The 23,975-nt window shown below is 31.3% G+C and overlaps 4 protein-coding genes across 4 annotated transcripts; 3 read left to right on the top strand and 1 right to left on the bottom strand.

Moving 5' to 3' along the window:
- Nucleotides 1–2,129: 2,129 nt before the first annotated feature.
- Ahcy (adenosylhomocysteinase) lies at nt 2,130–4,661 on the top strand. The gene is made up of 5 exons (XM_065507071.1): nt 2,130–2,201; nt 2,287–2,369; nt 2,534–2,724; nt 3,389–3,730; nt 3,792–4,661. The coding sequence occupies exons 2-5, from the start codon at nt 2,345–2,347 to the stop codon at nt 4,530–4,532; spliced, it is 1,299 nt and encodes a 432-aa protein (XP_065363143.1). The 5' UTR covers nt 2,130–2,201; nt 2,287–2,344; the 3' UTR covers nt 4,533–4,661.
- A 2,425-nt stretch (nt 4,662–7,086) lies between these two features.
- Nucleotides 7,087–8,151, top strand: Gar1 (Gar1 ribonucleoprotein). The gene has a single exon (XM_065509178.1). The coding sequence runs from the start codon at nt 7,138–7,140 to the stop codon at nt 7,873–7,875; it is 738 nt and encodes a 245-aa protein (XP_065365250.1). The 5' UTR covers nt 7,087–7,137; the 3' UTR covers nt 7,876–8,151.
- A 2,223-nt stretch (nt 8,152–10,374) lies between these two features.
- On the top strand, nt 10,375–14,484 carry LOC135956437 (P3 protein). Its single transcript, XM_065506936.1, has 4 exons — nt 10,375–10,731; nt 12,965–13,329; nt 13,391–13,873; nt 13,953–14,484. The coding sequence occupies exons 1-4, from the start codon at nt 10,527–10,529 to the stop codon at nt 14,262–14,264; spliced, it is 1,365 nt and encodes a 454-aa protein (XP_065363008.1). The 5' UTR covers nt 10,375–10,526; the 3' UTR covers nt 14,265–14,484.
- An 8-nt stretch (nt 14,485–14,492) lies between these two features.
- shtd (shattered) lies at nt 14,493–23,808 on the bottom strand. Its single transcript, XM_065506933.1, has 15 exons — nt 23,217–23,808; nt 22,973–23,140; nt 22,422–22,916; nt 22,237–22,357; nt 22,016–22,177; nt 21,764–21,956; nt 20,132–20,412; nt 18,956–19,544; nt 18,632–18,892; nt 18,210–18,372; nt 16,522–18,139; nt 15,731–16,165; nt 15,408–15,662; nt 15,009–15,336; nt 14,493–14,939 (listed from the first exon to the last, which is right to left on the bottom strand). Exons 1-15 carry the CDS (start codon nt 23,620–23,622, stop codon nt 14,517–14,519), a joined length of 5,898 nt encoding a protein of 1,965 aa, XP_065363005.1. The 5' UTR covers nt 23,623–23,808; the 3' UTR covers nt 14,493–14,516.
- Between the last annotated feature and the right edge of the window lie 167 nt (nt 23,809–23,975).

The raw sequence follows: 23,975 nt of genomic DNA, 5'->3' as shown, positions 1-23,975 counted from the left end.
GAAAAATTAAATGACCTTTATATGAATAATAGATGGCGCTGTCACCGCACCATTTCAGTGCTGCCAAGTTTGTAATGTATTGACTGATTTTAGCAGTTATTTTAATTTCTTTCATTTTAACCATATTTTAAACAATAGTGCGTTAATTTCATTAATTAAGAGATTTTTAAAACACAAACCCTTAAATATATCTAATATTATAAATCGTATATATTTTAAATCAATAAAACGAGATATTTTCAATTACCTATTTTTTCTTTCCCATCAATTTTTAAAACTTTATAAATAACTATATATATTTTTGAAATTTAGTATTTAATTTTTGTTTTGTTTTTTAACGTCCAATCACAATTTACTTCGTATCCACAATTGCCATTGCTTTCGTTGACATAAACGAATTTAATATTCACTTCGATCTCAGTGATAAATAAAAATGAATTTAAAATTTTAAATATTAACAATATTTAAGAATTTTGGTAAATTATGGATAGGTCAAGAATTTAAAAAAACTTAGAATTTTTCGGTAAACGTTTTCGTAAATGTTTACTTTAACAAGTTATAGATGAGCTTTTATATTGACAAGGAATTTATATCCATTCCTAAAGTTCTGTTCTTCGTTGAAGTTTTCTCAAGTGAAGGTGAGGCAATTAAACTAAAATACAAATTTTCCTTATTTACTTCATTAATCGCAAATTATTCGAAAAATAGAAAAGTTTTATATGAACACCGATATAGTTATATGAACACCGATATGGTTAAAACATTTATCTGGGCTAATATAAATGGAGGGAGGATATTTGTATAGTGGCTATATGAAATCATGGACCGATTTTAACCAATTACTATAGACTTCTTCTTGGAACAAATCAAGATCGCAGTAAAAGTTTATATTTTCATATTTTTTTCTATTAATATTACAACTCTGGGTAATTTAGAAAATACTTTAGCCAGTGCACATAGGTCTGGCGAACCACTTTTTTTGGCCAAAACTAAAATATTCACTTATATACATAAATTCATACAAATTAATAACAAAAAAACATAAATTTTATTAAGTTTTTAATAATTAAATTTTTTTCTTGTTTTTCACTTCCACTCTGCCAAACCCTGAGTAAATCACAATTTTTGAAGCAAAAGTTTCCTGAAACAAAAATTGATTTCTTAAATATAAGCAAAAACTAGCAGAAAGTTATTGATTATTCGTAAGCACAAAATATCACTGTAATTTTGTGCGATTTTGGTTCGTTGAAATTGGTTGAAATTTTTAAGTTATATACTATAATTTTTTTTATAAAAAGTTAAAATCACTGATTTTTAGGTTATGAAAGTTGTTTATGTAATTTCTTATTACCATAATTTTTATTGAATATTTCACTATTAAAAATTTAAATACTTAGCATTGTCATTAATATACATAACTAACAGATTTAAAAAGTTTTTTTATTTTCGTGTAACATGTGACTCAAATAAAACAAAAAACTGCACTACGTGTTTCAGTTTACCACTGCACTTAAAATATTGAACTTTCTCACTTCATAGAATAACGATTAATTGAAGTTTGTAAAAACAAATTATTTTTTTTGTTTAGCTGAAGTGTTTGCTACTATATTCTAATAACAAATATTGGAAAAGAAGTTTTGAGTTTTGGCCAAAAATGTGGTTCGCCAGACCTATGTCACATAGGTTTAAGCAAACGAGTTTGCACAACTTTTATAATTTTCTCACAATTTCTTTGTCACATATAACATTCCCGTATTTTAAACTCTGTTTTTTGTGCACTACAATTTCAGATCAGATTACTGTACATGCAAAACAATGTGATTCATAAAGTGTTATTTTAAGAATTTCACAGCAATTACTTTACGTATATATTGTATCAAGTGCTACCAAGTTGGAGTTTATTATAAATAGTTGGCGTTTTATAAAATGCCAAGTCCTTTTGAGATCTATAAAAGTATGAACTTCTAAAACAAATAATAATACAACCGGAAGATTGTAATAAATTATTGCATTATCTGTTAAGCAACAAAAGAATCGCTAGAACTCTCATTAATAGCTTAAATACTTTTTCCACTAAATTGTTTTCAAAATCGCAAAAAAAAAATACTGGAAAATAGCTAACTTGTCATCACTGTTTATTATAAATAGTTGCCGCTTCGTACCGAAATCTTTTGTAACATTTTGTGCAGCCTTCTAACCGCGTGTGTATTTCAGTTTTTAAGATTATTGAATTATTTTCAACCGACTAACAATAATAATTTTGTGTGAATTTTCTTCTTATTGCAGGGCATTACATTAATAATTAACCATTGCTCCAACTACGCAAATTAGCAAAAAACTGAAAATGTCTAAACCTGCCTACAAAGTTGGTAAGTAAATGTGTTTGTATGATTGTGTTCTTTCTCATTTGTGACGAATGTTAGCACATTTTTGTTAGAATAATATTTAGCGTAATATTAGACGAACACGTTTCTTATCATTGCATTTTTCTTCTCATTTTATTGCTGGCTGTTGCTGCATTTAAAACCAACAGCTGATATTAAATTGGCCGAATGGGGTCGCAAGGCTATTATTATTGCCGAAAATGAAATGCCCGGTCTTATGGCTTGCCGCAAGAAGTACGGTCCTACCAAGGTTTTGAAAGGTGCCCGTATTGCCGGTTGTTTGCACATGACAGTACAAACTGCTGTACTTATTGAAACTTTGGTCGAATTGGGAGCTGAAGTAAGTATAAATTTGATAACCATTATTAGTGACTTCTGTCTTTATAGAAATGTATGTATTTTTTACTGCTGCAATTTTTTTAATAAACGCATATTGTCACATCTATCCATAGAAATTATCACTTATCTATTCTTATATTTCAAAAATATATTGTTTCCTAAAACGCAAAAAGACACTTCAATTTCTCTAAAAATCAAGAGTCAGCTTAAATTTTCCTAATCTTTAAATAATATAGCGCAAATTTGCAATTAATGTTTATGTATATTTTGAATGGGTTTTTTGTTTTTGCTATTGTATAAAAAGTTATGACTTTTTTGAGATTTAGTTGACGATATATTATTCACATTATGCAGTCAATATGAAAAATAAACAAATTAACATATTAATCTTATCTTTTAAAACAACTAATATTCAATGCTAAAATTTCTTCCCCCCCTGAAAAAAGGTCATCTCTTGTTTACAACCTCTGTTATCAGTCATATTTTTATTGTTGAAAACATATTTTTGTTGCTTGTCATTTTTGTTGTCAAAGCCATCATTAAAATAAGAACGTGATTAGAAACACTACAGCACTTCTATTTTGAAAAGTTCAAAGAGATCAAATCAACAATTTTTCACTTTTATTTGCTTCCGCTATTAATTGTACCATCTGTTTATTTTCAAGGTTCAATGGTCTAGCTGTAACATTTTCAGTACCCAAGATCATGCTGCAGCTGCAATTGCTGCTACCGGTGTTCCCGTATATGCCTGGAAGGGTGAAACCGAAGAGGAATATCAATGGTGCATTGAACAGACTTTAGTCTTCCCCGATGGCCAACCTTTGAATATGATTTTGGATGATGGTGGTGATTTGACCAACCTTATCCATGAAAAATATCCCCAATATTTGCAAGGCATTAAGGGATTGTCTGAAGAAACCACCACCGGTGTCCACAATTTGTACAAAATGTTCAAGGAGGGACGTTTGGGTGTACCAGCCATCAATGTCAATGATTCTGTAACCAAGGTAAGTTATCACTAAACTAAACTGAAATTCATAATTTTAACATAAAAATAATTTTTTTTAGAGCAAATTCGACAACTTGTACGGTTGCCGTGAATCCTTGATTGATGGTATTAAACGTGCCACCGATGTCATGATTGCTGGCAAAGTATGTGTTGTTGCTGGTTATGGTGATGTTGGCAAGGGTTGCGCTCAAGCTTTGAAAGGTTTCGGTGGTCGTGTCATTATCACTGAAATTGATCCCATCAATGCTTTGCAAGCTGCCATGGAAGGCTATGAAGTTACCACTATGGAAGAAGCCAGCAAAGAAGCTACTATTTTCGTTACCACCACTGGCTGTGTAGACATTATCACCGGTGAACACTTCTCAAACATGAACGACGATTCTATTGTCTGCAACATTGGACATTTCGATTGTGAAATTGATGTTACCTGGTTGAATACCAACGCTGTCGAAAAAATTAATGTTAAGCCCCAAGTAGATCGTTACACCTTACCCAATGGTCGTCATATTATTCTTTTGGCCGAAGGTCGTTTGGTCAATTTGGGCTGTGCCCACGGTCACCCCAGTTTTGTTATGTCCAACTCTTTCACCAATCAAGTTTTGGCCCAAATTGAATTGTGGACTAAATCGGAGAAATATGCCGTTGGTGTTCATGTGTTGCCAAAGATTTTGGATGAAGAAGTTGCCAGTTTACATTTGGAGAAATTGGGAGTTAAATTGACAAAATTGTCGCCAAAACAGTCTGAATATTTGGGTGTCCCTGTTAGCGGTCCATTCAAACCTGACCATTACAGATATTAAGAATTTAAACATACATACACATTAAATTTTAAGTTTATGATCTACTTGAAGCTTTTGTTTTATCAATAAAAATTTGCAAATTTTTCTTTTCTAATAAAATAGTATATTGACATCTGAGAAAATAATAAATGTGTTTTTATTCATCATGTAATTTAATGTTTTTCTTTTCCAAAAATTAAAAAAAAAAAGATTGATTTAATAAAAAAATTGTTTTCAAAAATTTAAATTCTCATGCATACAAATTCGAATGATTTTCTTTTCGAATTGCACAATTGATTTTAAAAAATCACCGTAAATCGTTGCCATTAATTTTTCAAATCAACCAAAAATCTTATTTGAAATCATACTGAACTCATTTTGGTTCGACTACGACACTCGTAATAAGGCTGATTATGTGCATTATAGTGTCCAAAAAACCGGCAAATTTAAAAAACCTGTTTCCTTTTTAACCAAAAAAGTGTGTTTTTAAAAAAACCGGTTTTGATTTTGTCTTTTAAAAAAACCGGTTAAGCGGTTATATTTTTATTTAATGGAAATTTAGAATTTTTGAATTATTTATGCAATTATTTTATATCTTTTACGAAATGTTGTCAAATGCTACAATTTTCTATAAAATAAATCAATATTTTTAAAAATGGTATCAAAGTTTTTCATAAATATGTTTGAATGAGCTTTAGAAAATATATTTCATTAAAACCGGTTAACCGTCATAAAAAAACGGGTTTGTGAAAAAACAGAAAAGTTAAAAAAACCGAAACCGGTTGAGTTTACAAAGATTAAAAAATGTGCATATAATAATTAAAAACGCAAATATCTTTTAAACTCTGATTTCATACAAATTCTCCAAAAACCTAATTTTCAAAAAAAAAAAAAAATGTGCTGCAACAAAAAACATATGTTAGCTTATAAAATCAACATCTCACAAATAATCTATTTCGGATATATTGAAGAACTAACATTAGTAAATGCTACCGGTCGAAACCGGGACGGTCAACTAGTATAAAATAAAAATATATAAAAATGTGAATCAAGATCACTATCGTCAGAATTTTCTAATTGAATTTCAGAATATTCCATTTACATATATTTCAGAAATTTCCATTTGTATTTCAGACTTTTTAATTTATACTTAAAAATTTTCTAATTGTATTTCAGAATTTCCCAATTGTTTTTTAGAAATTTCTATTTGTTTTGCTATTAGAATTTTCTGAACACAAATGGAAATTTCTGAAATACAATTGAAAAATTCTGAAATACAATTGGAAATTTCTGAAATACAATTAGAAAATTCTGAAACACATTTGGAAAATTCTGAAATACAATTGGAAATTTCTGAAGTATAAATGAAAATTCTGAAATATAATTGGAATATTCTCAAATTGAATTACAAAATTCTGAAATATAATTGTTTCTGAAATACAATTAGAAATTTCTAAAATACAAATGGAAACTTCTGAAATATAATTGGAAATTTCTGGAATTTTCTTAAATATAATTAGAAATTTCTGAAATACAATCGGAAATGGTGTAGTTTCGTTGTAATCCAGATTTGAACATTTTTTTATTTTATTTATTTCATTCATTCAGAATCAAGCCCTAAGGGCTTATTAAAAGTGATTTGACGGATGTGTATATTTAATGATTCATATGTCTTTAATGGTGACTTTAATCACCAATAATTTTTTTTCGCAAATTTTTAATTTCTACAATGTTTAAAAAATATTTCATTTGAATTCGGAATTTTTTTTATAATACTTGAAATTTGATCAACATTTATTAAATTAGCTAGTTTAATTTAAAATTTTAAGCTGATTAAAAAAAAAAAAATTCTTGTGTATCAAATTTTGTTTTGAATTAAGAAAAATTAATGCCAATCGGACAATGGGGACCCGTGCCGGAAATCGATACTTATTTTACTATTCACCATTATTATTCTAATAATTCCGCATTAAATTTTCTTTGACTAGATTGTCCATATTTTAAACATATGTTAAGTCATCTATTGAATCGATTATTTTATTAATTTGAAGATCTTACTTAGAAGAAAAAAATAATAAATAATTGCATAAAAATACAATTTTTTTTTTTTAAATTTTTAACAAATTAAAGAATTCTAAAATTATTTACAGTGTAATAATGCTGACAACGCCACTTAAAATGAATTCCATTTCCGAGTTTAGTATGGCAACAGTTTTAATTCACTAGTTGTTATTACTTCTCAATGAATTGCAATCGACAGTGTCTAACAAACTTAACACACCAAATAATATTCTAAATAAATGTTATATTTTTACATTTTTAACATAGTTTAATCTTTAAAATATAAATAATTTATATAAAATTCAACAAAAACTATATTTCTAATTAAATTTCTAAGGTTTTGTTGAAAGTATTAATTTTTAAAGTAAAATCATTGAATGAAACTGTCTTGTATTGTTTGTTCACTTTTGTTAGATACTGTAGACCACATACACGTGTTTATTTCATCTGACAGCACGCAAAACATCGTGGTCTTTCTAAACACACAGTCAACAATATCGGACAAAGATAAAAACGTTTTATTTTCATTTATATTGTAAATTAAAAGTGAATTAAATTTTTTAACATGGGCTTCGGACGCGGCGGCGGTGGTGGTGGAGGACGTGGATTTGGAGGAGGTCGTGGTGGCGGCGGAGGCCGTGGTGGTGGCGGTTTTGGAGGAGGTGGCGGCGGAGGTTTTGGTGGTCGTGGTGGCGGTGGACGCGGAGGTGGTGGTCGTGGAGGCGGTGGCTTCCGTGGAGGACGTGGTGGTGGCAACTTCCAACAAGGTCCTCCTGATCATGTTATACCACTCGGCAGCTACTCTTACAAATGTGAAGACGATTTGGTGTGCAAAGTAGAAATCGATGATGTACCATACTTCAATGCCCCCATTTATTTGGAAAACAAAGAACAAATTGGTAAAATTGATGAGATTTTCGGAACTGTTAAAGACTACTCTGTCTCGGTAAAGTTATCCGACAACATGAACGCTAGCAGTTTTAAACAGAGTCAAAAATTGTTTATTGATCCCTCAAAACTACTGCCCATTGCAAGATTTTTGCCAAAACCACCTCAGCCAAAAGGTGCCAAGAAGAAGGGACCTGGCGGTGGTGTTGGTGGCGGCCGTGGAGGCGGTGGATTTGGCCGTGGTGGTGGCGGACGTGGAGGCGGCGGATTTGGCCGCGGAGGTGGTGGTGGCCGTGGAGGCGGTGGTGGCTTCGGTCGTGGAGGTGGTGGTGGCGGTTTCGGCCGTGGAGGTGGTGGTGGAGGACGAGGCGGTGGCGGACGTGGTGGCAGAGGTGGCGGCGGCGCACGCTGGTAGATTTCATATCCATATGTTGTAAGCATTTTTAGAAGAGCTCCTGAGGTTACCCCACTATTTAGATTTAAGTAGACTTTCTAATATGAATGTATAAGTATGTAGTTTACAAAATATACAATTTCTGTGTATATCAATAACAATAAATTTTATACATTTTAATTATTACTGAATAACAACATCAGCATGTTTTTTAAGAATATTATTAGGATTTAAGTACATCCAAGTGTACATGAAATGTTAAAACTTAATAAAGTTTTTTTTTTCAAAAAAATAAAATCTTTGTCTTATTTATTTCAATTGTTTTATTGGTCCTGTTGTTTAAACTGAAAACTTTAATTAAAAAACGTTAGATTTGATTCTGTTAAATAGGGACTTAAGGTATAACTTTATATATCAAAATTCAGTAACCGATATGAAATAAATCTTGTTCGATATAGTTCATACAACTTATAAAATGTTGTAATTGAATTTTGGAGACAAACAACAATTTATTGAAGAGATCCAACTATTTTAAATATTAAAAAACAACTCCTAAATAGAATCAGTAGGGGAGGATTTTGGTGTAAAATGGCATCGATTTGTTAGGGCATATTTTATTGATAGTGCATATTTCTTTATATTTTACTTCAAAATGCATATTTAGATACATATTTCGTCAATGTACAATATATTGTCTCGACAAAAAGTTTTTCTGTCGAATTTGTTATAGAAATAGCATCAAAAGGTGTCGACTAACTTCTTTCGACATCGTGAAACTGGCAGTAAGTATTCTTCATTTCTCTATCAGTAATTGAAAATTATCATTTCAAAACATTTTGCTTCAAAAGTTTTGAGTTTTTTTGTTAAGTATCAAAAATTCATTAAGTGTATCGAAAACATTCATGTTTTCATTGCAATTTCGATTTATAAGACATTTCGATATATTCATCCCAATATAATATCTGTTTACAAGACAGATTTTGTATGGAAATTTTGTTTCATAAACCTTTTATAAAGTTAAAAATTGGGTTAAAGTTTCAGCACAAAAATATAATTCTTATTTTTAAATTTTTAGGTCATATTTTGATTTTTTTGAAGAATATTTTAGGTGCATATTTTCCAATAATAAATGCATGAAAATACGCCTTCTAGTATCCAGTATTTGTTTGTAATTCAAATGCACAAACAAATTCTTTACAGCTCAAATTTTGTATTGAATGTGTCTTTCTAACTAAGGATTGTTATATATAGAAACTCCCAAAACTAAAATTCATTAGTTGTGAGTTAATGGAAATCTTATCAGTCCTGTCACACATTTTGTTCGGAATGGTTTCAATTATTAAACATTTTTTGGAATCTGAAGAAGCTAAAATAAAATCGATCGGAATAGTAACCACGGAATCAATACCATTCCGAACGGAATGTGTGACAACCTGTATATATAATATTTAATAATGACGACTTTTAAATATTGTCTGAAAATACGATTTTTCTTATAACTGTCTTAAACCCCGAAGCCCGGGATTTTTTAATTTTAAATCCCGGGTCGGGATTTCGGGATTCTTTACCAAATCCCGATTCCCGGGATTTTCAAAAATCAGTCCCGATTAGCATCTCTACTCACCACACACGGTTAAGGGTACAAATATTAATGACTACGATATGAAAGATAGTGAAATAATAATTGACACAGTTCTGTCACAGTTGATGTTTGAAATTAGATGTTAAAAATCAATGGAATAACAAAATTTAATCATTTATTAAAGCCGATTAATTTTTTGCAATACTGTGCTAGTAAGACACCTTTTATTTTAAGCATGAAATCAGTCTGATTGTTTTCTACTGGCTTACATATGCACATTAGACCTGCCCTTAACCAATAAATTTATCTTGGAATGATCTAATTTTGTTTTGTATTTTAGTATTTAAAACTAATTGAAGACAAATTTTAAGCATTTAAGAATCAAAATAATAAAAATTGGGTAAAAATTCTAATTTTTAAGTGAAAACATTTTGATTTATAATACATAATATTTTTTGCAGTTTTTTTTTCAAACGTTTAAGAAATATGTATGTATAATTTAAATTGCAAACTTTTTGTAAAACAATTTTTTTATAGATTTCCACTACTGGTTCAAAATATCCAAAATAATTTTCCTCATTAAGTTTTACATACAATATCAAAATTAAGTAAGCCCTTCCAAGGAAAATTTATTTATGCGAGCCGATCTAATGTACATCATACAATCGAGTAATAAATTTTCAAGTGGCAACATTTTTAATCTTATTTTATATTCACTACACAGCGAAATCTACTAGAGGGAAAAACATACAAAGACTCACGTAGTAGATATGAGCTACTATATTATGAGAGTGTTTCGTACTAAAAACAACTCTAAGTATAAACGAGTATAATTAAATAAAATTGTTCGCATCACTTGTTGAATCTTTGGATCAAAATAAACAAAATATTAAAAAGTTACGGATAATTTGAAAAAAAAAAATATTCAAGAAAATGTGATAAGAAATAAATAATATTAATTTAATCAATCCACGAATTTAATACACAAGAAAATACCAAAATTACAGAGTTTCTTACAAAAAATCAAATTATTTACAACTACATATTCACATTTTAATAAGTGTTATTAAATAAGTTCATATAGAAAGCAATGCATTTTCTAAAAGCTGTTGTAATATGGCTTCTTTCTGTAATGGTGCGTCATGGAATTTCATCACCGCTACAACAAATAACAACGGCCACTATGGGTACACGATTTAGAAGGGAATCAGAACCCCAGTGGCATGTGGAATTTATACCGAATAATATTACAGCTCATATGAATACAGTGGAACAGATACAAGTAAGAATTACAAGTAAGTTTGCAACGTATTAAAATGAGTACCTACATATATTGTTTGTGCAACTAAATAAATACATACAAAAGTGCATACATGCAAAATGCACCTGTAGATTTAACACTCATTTGTAAAATTTATTTTAACTATCAACCAGTTTTAATATTTCTTATTTCATTATATAGAGTTATTTCAATAGATTTTTGATTAGAAAAATAAACAAATATGTAATATAAGTTATATTGGTCAAAAGGGACTTTTTATATTACTATGAATTTCAATAAATAAATAATTGTGGCCCATTGTAGATTTCGTAAGTTTTCTAAATAATTAATTACACCGTAGCAACAAGTCTGTTAATTGTGTATTTATTTATAGCACATTCTGATTATTTGATAGTATAGCCAAATAATCTAACCATTATTTTTTTATCATTAATTAGAAAACAAACTTGATATGCCTTCATTGAACTGATCTTCCACAAACAAAAATTGAGTTTCTAGGCAGATGATAAGAAGCTAGTGCTAATTTAAAATGTCTTTTTGTGTTTCATAGTTACATGGCAAAAATCCTAATAGAACTCATGTAAAAATATGGTAGTGTACACTACAAGCTACAAACAAACCAATCGAATGCAACGGGACATATATAAACTGTCACTTAATTCTCTAATTTGAAGTCGTCTAGGATTGGTCAACTCTTCAAGTTAAAATGTAAAAATTATAACTAAACTTAGATCATATTGATGTTTAAACGACATACATAAACTGTCACTCAATTCCCTAACATGAAGACGACTGTGGTTGGTTAACTCCTCAAGTTAAAATGTAAACCTTAGAATAACAACATGTATTCATGACACTACCTCAAGATGTTTTTTACCAAAAAAAAATTGTTTTACTCTTTCGTACAATTTATAAAAGTGTACATTGCGCCATGCGCATTTGTTTTATGATAATATCGTTTTAAAATTTCAATAAGATAATACCGTTTTCGCTAACATATCATTCTCTGGTTTATTGGGGAGTAAGACTAAATAATCAGTGTGAACACTAAATCAACTGAATGACTATTCGAATCTTTAAAATTTGCCCGTGTCACATAATTCCATTCCGATCGAAATTGAATCCGTATTTTGCTTTCACATACAAAGTGGTCCATCAGTTTTTTTCAATCAGTTCTTGACTTTTGTTTTAATATACAAAATGTTTTTATATTAAAATCAGATAAACGGAATTATTACATCTTTCAGCATTAACAAAATCTGATGAAGCTAAAACAAAATCGATAGTAATAATAAATACGGAATTAAAAATGTGTTACATTTTCTTTTTGTTAACAATTTAAGAAGAATAAAATAAATAAAGAAAATACAAGAAACATTCCCCTGTCACAGAATTCCATTTCGATCGAAAGTGAAATTAATTCCCTATTTGGCTTTCAAAAAAAGTAAATCGATTTTTTTCGGAATGACTGTTTTATAACTGAAATTGATATTTGTTTGTAATTATTAGTTTTTCTTTAATTTTCAATGCATTTCTTTATTAAAAACATGACTTTTGATTTAACATAAAAAACGTAGTCAAATTTAAATTGGAAAAACAGAATTATTAAATCTTTTGGGAATAAACAGAATCAAACGGAATCTATAGAAGCTAAAAAAAATAGATACGGAAGTGAAACCATTTTTCAATTTTCCTATTCATAAATGCTCTGATATGAATTTTTTCTAACCAGGTTAACGTTTACTGGAGCATAGCTGTACCAGCGATTTTAATTCTGCAGATTTCGGGAATGATAATTTTGAAAAAAAAAAAATTTCCCAAAACTCAATTAATAAAACATTTTCAAAAAAAAATTTAAATTTGTATTGAAAAATAAAAATATTTTGTGATAAATTCGTAATAGTTTTTTGTGTTTTAAGATAATTTTTATTCAGTGTTGTAGAATTCAAAGTATTAAAGGATGCTTTTTTACTTCAAAATTTTTTCTTAATACATTTGACGATCTATCTGCAAAATTTGTAAAATCGGTAATTATTTTGTCAAAAATTATTACCACAATTTAAAGGCTATACAAATTTCCAATGTCTAGAAATTTATGTTGGATTTAACCAGTTATAAGCTGTGAATACAGATTAGGTACCTTAATTTCAATCACTATCTGACCCAATTTGAATCACCATCTTTATCGAAAAAAATATCGTTAAACAAAAAAAACTAAAATCCTTTCTTACGATTTTCATTTTCAGATATTGATGTTGAACAATTAAATTACATATCGTTTAGATTTAAATCTGATAATGAAGATTTGGCCAAAGTGGATGATGTCGTAATGGGCTCTCAAGTTGATAGACTGAAAAAGAGTTGGCATGGAAATATTACCACTGATGTAATATTCTTGGGTTCGACACGAATTTATGTTGAAATGAGCAACAGTTTATACAATACAACAGAATTAAGTAAAGAATATTTTGATTTAATTATCATACGAAAACAGCGTATTATAGATCATGTATTTACCGGCTCCGTTATTTTGCTGGTATCTTTATTGTACATTAATTTTGGTGCTGCACTAGATATACAAGTCTTAAAAGGTCTTATAAGAAGACCGGTGGTAAGTAGAAAAAAAAGAAAAGTGGAAAAAATATATTAAAGTGTTTAATTTTCCTTTACAGAGTCCCGGCATTGGTATTCTATGCCAATATGTTCTTATGCCATTGCTGAGTTTTGCTGTGGGCTATTTTATATTTCCCGATAATCTGGAAATGCAACTGGGTTTATTTTTTACTGGTGTTTCGCCCAGTGGCGGTGCCTCGAATATATGGACTGTTATTCTGGGTGGCAATATAAATCTATCGGTTTTAATGACTACTCTCAGCAATTTGGCGGCGTTTGCAATGATGCCCTTTTGGATTTTCACATTGGGCCATGTTATTTTTACACGCGGCAATTTGAAAGTGCCTTATGCTAAAATAGCCACATATTCTATAGGATTAATTGTGCCCTTGGCAATTGGTTTGGCGTTACAGAAATGGGCACCCCGTGTTAGCCGGGTTTTGGTGCGTCTTTTAAAACCAATTTCAACATGTTTAATATTATTCATTATAGTTTTTGCTATAGTAACTAATTTATATTTATTTAAGTTGTTTTCATGGCAGGTAAGATTTTTGGTTAAACATATTTTATTTAAGATTTTAAGTTGGAATTAAAATTTTTTCTTTTTATTTTATTTTACAGATTATTCTGGCCGGTTTATTATTGCCCTGGTTAGGCTATATTATATCCTGGTGTGTGGCCAAATTGTTTAAACAAAATTCTACAGATTCCTTAACTATAGCTATAGAGACGGGTATACAAAATACCGGTATAGCCATATTTTTACTAAAAACTTTACCGCAACCTCAGGCCGATTTAACTATAGTTATTCCAGTGGCTGTGGATATCATGACCATGTTTCCGCTTGTGGGTTTGTATGTGTATAACAAATGTACTGGTCGTAATATCAAAGATGGAGTTTTAACCGAAGAACAACAAACTATTAGACCTTAAATTATTTATGATGAAACTAGTGCTAGAATAGAATTTATATTTTGTTTTATATAAAAACAAAAGCAAACAAAATGGTAGACAAAAAAAAAAGTACACCATTGGCCGAGCCTTATTTATGCAATATGTCTTCCATTTAAAATCTCTCCAGTTATTTAATAACTATAAATATTGTTATTTTTTTTAATATATATAAATACATACCTTTTTGTTAAAATAATAACGTATATCTTTTATTTTTAGCTCTAAAACCATTTAGGCACTTGTTGCTTGCAACACTTTTAATAAACATTGTGTAGTTGATGTATCCAATTGAAGTTTTTGAAATTCTTTTATGTAGCCAATGTAATTTGCAGGACGCTGAACAATTAAATTCATTAAGTTGGGTGTGAGTTGATAGAAAATTATGACGGCCACCAAACGCGCCACATCTGGCTTCGAAAGATTGGCAATAATATGAGGTTCAAAATCACGTGAACTTATAAACTGTCTTAAGGGCAAAGACAATTGTTGACGACAGTTGTCAATAAATGTCTGAAACTGTTCAATGTAGGCCAATATCAACTCTTTAGAGAATAGTATATGAGATTGCGGATAATGCAGTAAATAGGAGCTTATTAATTTCAATTGCCAAATGTCATTGAAGCTTAGTTGTTGCGTTTTCAAGCGTAAAACGTGCTAAAAATTTAGATAATAATTAGAAATATCTGTGGTCGTTTTTTATAATAGTTAAATAAAAACACTTACATTATATGTGGCCAAATAAATGGGTAAAACATGCATTTTATCCTTAACAACGGCATTGTAAAATAACATTGTTAAATGCTGTTTTAAAGCTAATTCCACTGAAGACGTTTCGGATTCATCTAAATGCAACAAGCGATCGGTAAATCCTATAACATATGGTTCATTCGAAAATCTTTCCAAAGTTCTGGGATCTATTTCCCAGCATAAGCTTTGCTCAGTAGTTAAGGTCAGAGAGAAAAGACTCTTTAGACGATCTGGATCCTCAAGATGTGATAAACAGCCCGAACGTTTCTTAATCTCAATGCAGGCTGAATTTTCCAAAGCTTTACTGTATAGAATTCAAAAATGGTTAAGTTATTATTCATTAACAGTTTGCTAAAAATTAAAAATTTTACTTACACTAACTGATTCCAATTACGATCCTTTTCAAATGATACTGGCCAATAGTTGGGATCATCAACCACTACTTTTTGTAAATTACTTAATTGGGGCAACATACAGGGAGCCATAGGTAAACGCCTTAACTCCTTGGAACCAATTTCCAATACTGATATATTACACAGACACAATTTCCGTGTATCTATGTCACGGGGTAAAAACAGACGAGGTTCCACAGCCAAAACATACAGATGGCGAAAAGCTTGCAAATGATATCTGCAAAAATTAACGAAAAAAATATGAAAAATAAAAGAGATAATGTAATTACCAAGCAAATATTATACCTGTTGTCATTACTGTGCGTTGGGAATTTTGGAAATAGAGCACATACTAAAGCTGCCACTGCTTCCGGAGTTTTGGCGATGGTAAACCGCCCGGCACCCAAAAACAGAAATCCCAAAGCCATATGTATTGCCATATGGGAACCATATGTAACATGAGGATTTTGTGTTCCAATCCTAGAACGTAGGTAGCGTATAATGCGCAGTATCTCTAAGTCACCCGATCCGGCAAAGACTAATGATATGGCTAACAAAATTACCATCAGACTGTTCTCTATAGTTGTGCGTCCAGCAAATTCTCCCACATATTTCCCAGAAAAACCTAAAAATAGTTTTATCGCTCTTCTTAGGGTCTTAAAGGCTATGGGATTTTCGGAACCAGCATATTTTAGGCCAATACAAAAGGCCGCTCCAGCAATTATATTGCAGTAAGCTTGACTAGAATTAAAACAGAAGACAATTACATACATGCCAATATTTTTCGCATAACATCTCAAGTCGACTTAATTATCTTAAAAGTGTATCTTATCATAAAACGATTTTAAATAGTTTTTAATTTAGGGTCTCAATCATTTAATATATTATCACAATTCACAGACGGACATGGCTATATCGACTTTATGGATTACAAATGAAAAATGTTGAAATTACAATCGGAATGACAAACTTATATATATCCTTACAACTCATGTAAGAGTATAAAAATCAGAGAGTAAACAGAAAGCGTTAACTTTTGAAAACTATAATTATCGACTTAGGATGTTTTAATATGTTGGCACAGATATACTACTTACGTTATAGCTTCATGGTCGATGTCCTCATTCTCGTTAACTTGCGATCCCTTATCTACATCAAACCTTAGGTTGATCGGGAATTGATTGTGCAACCAATCCTCGTCCGGTTGAACCTCACTCCACATTATTAAACCATGGGCAATTGTGCGTAGCAATAATAAATCGGGTCTTACAAGATCCAACAAGTAACGTGTATTTGGAGGATTCATCCATTCGGCCACAGCCTTGTTATCGGTATTGTAGAACATAAGACCAAGTGCCAGAGTAGCTCCAGGTGCTGTAACGTCTATATTAACCTGATCACCTTCGCGCACTTGAAATGAGGGTAATTTATATTTTTCTTTTTGAGAACCGGTCAATAAACGTTTATTTCCGCCCACCATATAATAGTGCAATGTATCGGGCAACTGGAGATCTCTTAAGCCAGCTGGGGACTCACCCTGTCCCAGAGTAACTAAACCTAAGGCCAGACCAGCTGTTAAGGCATACGATTCTCTTTCAAGACAATTTTCCATTTCAGGGCCAGGTGGTCGTCCCACTTCTTGCAATAGAACTTCGGCTATATGTCGTTTGGCTGTACCTTGATATAGCAGACCGATGCCCATTAAAGAAGCCACCTGTATATTTTGTGGTATATCTAATTCCAGGGCTGTGGCTGGCAACAAAGCCTCAATGTGTACACTCAAGAGTTTAGTGGTAGTATTATTCATAGTACCTCTATGTGTGGCCGATATGCCCAAGAGCAAACCCACACTAGTCATTTCATCACACTTCACCAAGTATTCATAAATACTCATGAACGACAAAGTTTTCAAGTGGTTATTTAAGCCCAGAGCCATTAGAAAGCCAGCATGTTCGGTAGATATTTCCGTTTGCCCCTTCGGCTTGTTGTAAACAATCCATGTGGAGTCCACGTCACGGGCGTTTGGTGATATCTTCAGCCCAGCTGCTACACCATTATGAAATGTTGGCCATAAACTCATATTGGCTGGAAATTCAATCTGTTGCATTTCTACTGTGGCTCCTTTAATGGGTTCTTTGCCAGTTAAGCATAGTTTCGGTATGGGCATTGATTCTGTTGGTGTGGGTATAGATGTTCTTAATGTAAACATTCCCCTACCCAGGGGTAATGTCATTGTTCTGGTGCACAAGGTAAATAATTGTTTTTCTTGTTCTTCAATAAATTCGTGATCCGATGTGCCTGGCGACTGGGTAATATCTATAATAACCGGTTCTGATGACGTCAATAGCCTACGAACTTCTGTTATGCGCATATCATCAGGATAACGTAGACTCAACAGTTTGGTATCTATATTATCCATGCCATCATCCAAAGCACCCTCCATCTGAGATATGCCGCTTTTAGCGGGTGGACAACGAGCAGATAATGAGTCCTCAGTATCTATATTCATATTTTGCAAATAATTAGAGTTTTTATTTAGTGTGGCAAAATCGCAGTTTTGCAATTTAGCATGGGCCACTAAATCGGAACGCAAAATCAATTCATATGTAGCCGGTGAACAACCAATGGGAGGTTCTAATCTAGAGTATTCTAAACATTCCGATATTATTAAGTGCACAGCAACTGGCAAATGTTCTATATCCTTACGACTTATTTCTGCAGACAAAACATGATGAATATAGACAAATCATTTAAACAACTTTATTTTCTATGTAGTCTAACTTACTCATATTGATTAACATTTGTATAACTTGTTCAGATCGTGTGATATTGGTAGATATAAACCTTTTTGGTTTCTTGCTAAAGAATGATTGTACAGAGTCGGGAAACTCCAATGGTTTTATCCAATGTTTGATTTTATTCGTACCATGCATAACGAGTGAGACAACCTAATTTGAAAAAAAAAATTAAGTAGGAGAGCTATATTGGGCTGTGTCGAATCTTATATACCCTTCACCAAAGTATTATTTAAGACTTCAATGAAAAAAAATTTTGGTGAAAAAAAAATTATGGTGAAAAAAAACATTTTTTTGATGAAAAAATTTTTTTTTTAAAATTTTGTGAAAATAAATTCGGGTTAAAAATATTTTTCCCGATTTCATATACTCAATGCAAATAATAATGAATACTGTGTATTGTAGGATTTACCTGTAAAACATTGCGACTTAAATCATTTAAACCTTCCACATAATTGTAGGGTAAAGTATCCTTATTTTGTATTATAAATTCAAGTTGCTTAAAAACACTAGGTGCTTGCACCTGTAAAAGTTCCTTATGTGACATTTGTGCACCATGTTGCTCGGTTAAAATGCAAGTTTTTGAACAATTTTTCACCAGCAAAGGAAAGTCCAAAGAATAGTGAAATGTATAAGATTGTAATTGCATATCGAAGGCCAGTTGATGTAGAAACTATTTATGAAAAAAATCCATACATGTTATACAACAGTTCAGCAATTTGCTTGTTTTACTTACCTTTGCTAATGACAACAAATGTGCATGCATAGTATCATCCAATTTAAAATCTTCATAGAGTAAATGAAAACTATAAAATATGGCCGGTATAGTATTGAATAAACAAGCTGTGGTATCGATATTATTACACTGTGAATTGTTGTCTTTTGTTTCCGTCTTATCTGCTGCTGTACCCTCTAAAATAGACAACATAAATTGCCAATCTTCTTCTGTTCCCGAATGTACTTCATCATTTTTCTTTCTTTTCTTTGGCTCTTCAGCACTAAACGATGTAGCGGTATTGCTGCTACAATCATGCATTACCGCTGAATAGCCCATTAGATCTAATAATACAGTATAAAATATGTCCCACTCTTGTTCAATAGAATAATCTCGCGATCCGGGCGGATTGCGTGCTCCATACCATTTTGTAATGAATTGTATGTATTGATCTTTTTTGAGCACCTGTTTTAATACTTTGATACAGCGTGTAACAAATTTTGTTTCATTTATCAGCGGCAACGAAATACGTAACATTTTTCCAGAACTATACACTAAAGTGAGACGATTTACAGCGGGATCACGGAGACCCAAACAAATGTTGCTAGATCTGAAATCAATTATTTGTTTTATAAAGTTGTTGGTGAAAAATGTTTTGTGAAACATTTGTATACCTTTTAGCATGAGTGGTATATAGTATAAGTTTGTCATTCCGTTTGTAATTTCTACATTTTTCATTAGCGACACCCTAAAGAATATTTATTCTGGATCGTTATAGAAAAGGGCATCGATGTAGCCATGCTCTTATGTCTATTGAAATTAACTTTCAAAGACTTCCCAAAGACTGTTTAACGCCATAGAAATTAGGACCGACAATGGGTCAAAATCGGGAAAAATATTTTTCACAAAACTTGCGTTTTTCACTAAAGAAATGTTTTTTGTTTTACAAAACATTTCTTCCAAAAAAAATTTTGTTCATCAAAAACGTTTTTTAATCTTCTTAAAGTATACTTTAGTAAAGAGTATATAAGACGCAAAAAGAATTGGGAAATTACAAACGGAATGATAAACTTGTACATACCTTTAGCACTCATGGTGAAGGGTATACAAATTGTAATTTATGAACAAATTTGTTTGTGAAGTATGTTGTGTAAAAACTTTGGAAATCATAACCAAAATATATAATTCTGCACATACCTATTAGAAAACTGTGGTTGCAGAGGATGCACTGGTGATAACAAATGCAACTCATCCTCAAAAGTAGTGTCTCCAGGTTTCTGTGCCGATGGTAAAAGACTGCTGCGACGAGGAAATGAGGTGTTTGGAGATTTATTTTGTGTAGCTGGAGTTAAATTTATATTAACTTTTGAGGTTGGTGTATTGTTGGTCAGAGGTATATGGACTTTAGATACCAAAACATTGCCGGTGTATAGTATTAAAGTTCCGGATGGATCAAGAACGGCAATCATATTCATGCGCTATTAAAATAAAAAAAAACAAATATAATAAAAACAACTAAGAGTGCTATATTCGGCTGTGCCGAATCTTATATACTTCACCAAATTATACTTAAAAATACAAATTTTAAATATTTTTAGGTAAACAAAATTTAAAATTTTTTTTTTTCAAAATTGTTTTATTAATTATACCCTTCAGCTTCGTGAGAAGGGTATATATAAGTTTGTCATTCCGTTTGTAATTTCTACATTTTTCATTTCCGACCCTATAAAGTATATATATTCTGGATCCTTATAGATAGCGGAGTCGATTAAGCCATGTCCGTCTGTCTGTCTGTCCGTCTGTCTGTCTGTCTGTCTGTCTGTTGAAATCAATTTTCTGAAGGCCCCAGATATCTCCGGGATCCAAATCTTCAACAATTCTGTCAGACATACTTTCGAGAATTTTGCTATTTAAAATCAGCAAAATCCGTCCATAAATAACGGAGATATGAGCAAAAATCCAAGACAACCTCTGAAAATTTCATCAAAAAACACAATGTATTGCATGCTTTGACAAAAAAGCAACAAAACGTATGGTTGTTGCTTTGGCGTTGTTGTTGTTTTTTATACAACTAAACGTTTGTTTGGTTGTGTGTTGGTTTTTTTGACAAAAAAACAACAAAACGTATGTTTGGATGTGCAAGCTTTGCGTATTTTGTTTTTTTTTTGTGTTTTGTTTCTTTTGGCGTTGTTGTTGTTTTTTATACAACTAAACTTTTGTTTGGTTGTGTGTTGGTTTTTTTGACAAAAAATCAACAAATCGTATGTTTGAATGTGCATGCTTTGCGTATCTTGTTTTTCTTTTGTGTTTTGTTTCTTTTGGCGTTGTTGTTGTTTTTTATACAATTAAACGTATGTTTGGATGTGTGTTTTTTTCATTGCCTTGCGTATTTTGTTTTTTCTTTTGGTGTTCTGTTTCGTTTGGCGTTGTTGTTGTTTTTTGTGTTCTTGATAAATTTAGGATGCTGTAAGCTGAAAGTGGGCAATGTACATACATACCTATATACTAATTATAAAAAATAATAATGCATCCACAACAAAGGTGAAGGGTATATAAGATTCGGCATAGCCGAATATAGCACTCTTACTTGTTTTTTATTCGGAAAGTTGATTTTAATCATTGCCATTTGTGGGCTGATTTTATTGATTTTAAATAACAACCTAAATTGGACTATAGCTTATATATTGCTGTATCAACCATGTATGTAAGTCATGACGGACACCACTATCTATAACGACCCAGAATATATGTACTTTAGGGAATCGGAACCACTCATAGTGAAGGGTATAATAAAAAATATAATATAACTTATATTTAGTAACCAATTACCTCTAATGCCACAGCATCCTTTGCTACTACCGTCATGGGTATGGTAGATATTTGTAGCTCCTTGTTTTCAAAATTATTTATACGCACCATTTGCAGTTTACATGAACGTGGCAAAAGATAACATAGAAATGTTTGACCCACTAAATCGGTGTGTATAAAGGCTTTTGTAGATATTTCACAAAAATCACGATTGCTATACATATATTTAATTTAATACAGTTTTTATTATGGATTATTATGAGTATTACTCACTTTCCGTAGGTATTTTCTGTCCAAACATGTTCCAAACATAGTTCGGGTACAATAGGTTTTGAGGGTTGTGATTGACCGCATTTACGTATATCCTGCACTGATATAGAATGTTGGCCTATGGTTGATTGTAAATTACTTAGAGGAGAAGCGGCAGTCGAACGACTATAATTAAATCATTAATATTTTAAAGTTGTCTTTTATAATTTAATTTTAATAAATACTTAAAATTTCCAAAAGCTCCACTTAAAGAATGAGCACAATTGAGGAATTTACTTATATGTGTGGAATAATTCGATGTTCCCAAACTAGTGCGTCCCAAATGGGTGCTATTTTTTGGTGCCACTAATATGAAAATACAAATTTTTACTTTATTTTATAGAAAAATATACAAAAAAAAAACACTTACCTCCTGGAAATTTCATACTACTTTGTGAGAAACTACATTGCCCAGCCGCATGTTGTCCTATAGTACTGCCACCTTTATGCATACTGAACTGATGAACTGTACTACCTAAAACGGTTTCGTTTTGTGCACCAATATACTGTATCTCATCAGCTGAGGCTTTACGCAATTTCGATATAAAATGTTTACCAATTTTTGTGTCGTACAACAGCAAAAGATCAGAATTTTCATCGGAAAATATGATATTGTAATCGGATTCAATAAGGTATGAAATTACATTAGTTGCAGATTTGTTTAAGACCGGACAAATTTCATCCAAGGGATGTGACAATGAAAATAAACGTGGCATTGAAATTGTATGATTTTGTATTACAGTATTAGAGGCAACCTTCTCTAAAAGTATGCCAAAACGTGTAGGCCAAACATTAGATATGGGAAATTCTAAATTGGATAGAAAATCTTCGCCATTGCTACAATAAACACGTAATGAGGTTTGATCTAAAGTAAAGATATGTAATTTTAACTTTATTAACAAAGAAACTAAAACAACCTACCAATTAGACATATCGATGTTTGTTTGCCTTCATCAGGATACTCCTCATCGTTTTTGTTGTATTGCAATGAAGACTGAGTAAATGATTTATTACAGAAGAAAGCAAATTTAATGGGTGTCTCACAGGTGAAGCATAAACGTGGTGAAATGCTGCGTTCATCGGCTAAACCTTTTTTTATAACATAAAATTTATTTTAAAATAAATACTTTATAGTAACAATAATACACGAGTTTCATTTACATACCTCTAGTCCATACAGCAGTGTGCTTTTTTACATACAACTCTTCTTCCGAGTTCATTAAATATTCGCTTACATACTCCTGAGGTGCTTTCAAATAATTCAAGTTATCATCTTTACTATTCTTATTGGCCGAACCATTTTTAGTGTTCTTTTTCACAGAGGGTTTAGTTTTAACTTCGAACTTATTGGGTTTTTCTTCGCGTTTACATTCCTCATAGATTTCACGTATACACCAGAATTCATTGTGTTCTTCTTTGGCGGAAATATTTACATTTTGTAGACGCTGCAGCAATATATTCTCCGAGGGCAAATGTGGATGTGGTTTAGTCTCCGCGGGACCAGGATGCTCATCGACCGCCGGTCTACCTCGTGGAATATATTCCAATGGAGGCTCTGATACGGCGATCATTACTTCACCAATTTCATCCAGATTTGCAGAAATTTTTTCAAAAACATTCAACGATTAGCTCAGGAAAATGTTTATAGCCGCCTTCTAGATATTTTAGACAAGGTAATTGATTTATTTGACAGAGGAAACTAATTGTAAATCATAATAAAAATTATAATCAAATATTTATGCCGGCAACAAATTCGCGGTGTAATTATTTCTTTGCAAATATGCTTCTTTTTGCAAAAAAGAAAACTTTTTAATGTACACAGAAATGATAACAAAACGTGCCACCAGATGTTTTATTTGAATTTTCCATAGTTTACCAGAATGGATTTATACATAAATTCCGAATAGTTCATCATGGCATCTCT

This window comes from Calliphora vicina, chromosome 4, assembly GCF_958450345.1.
Source record: "Calliphora vicina chromosome 4, idCalVici1.1, whole genome shotgun sequence".
Classification (NCBI taxonomy): domain Eukaryota; kingdom Metazoa; phylum Arthropoda; class Insecta; order Diptera; family Calliphoridae; genus Calliphora; species Calliphora vicina.
This window is presented reverse-complemented; position numbering and strand designations above follow the sequence as displayed.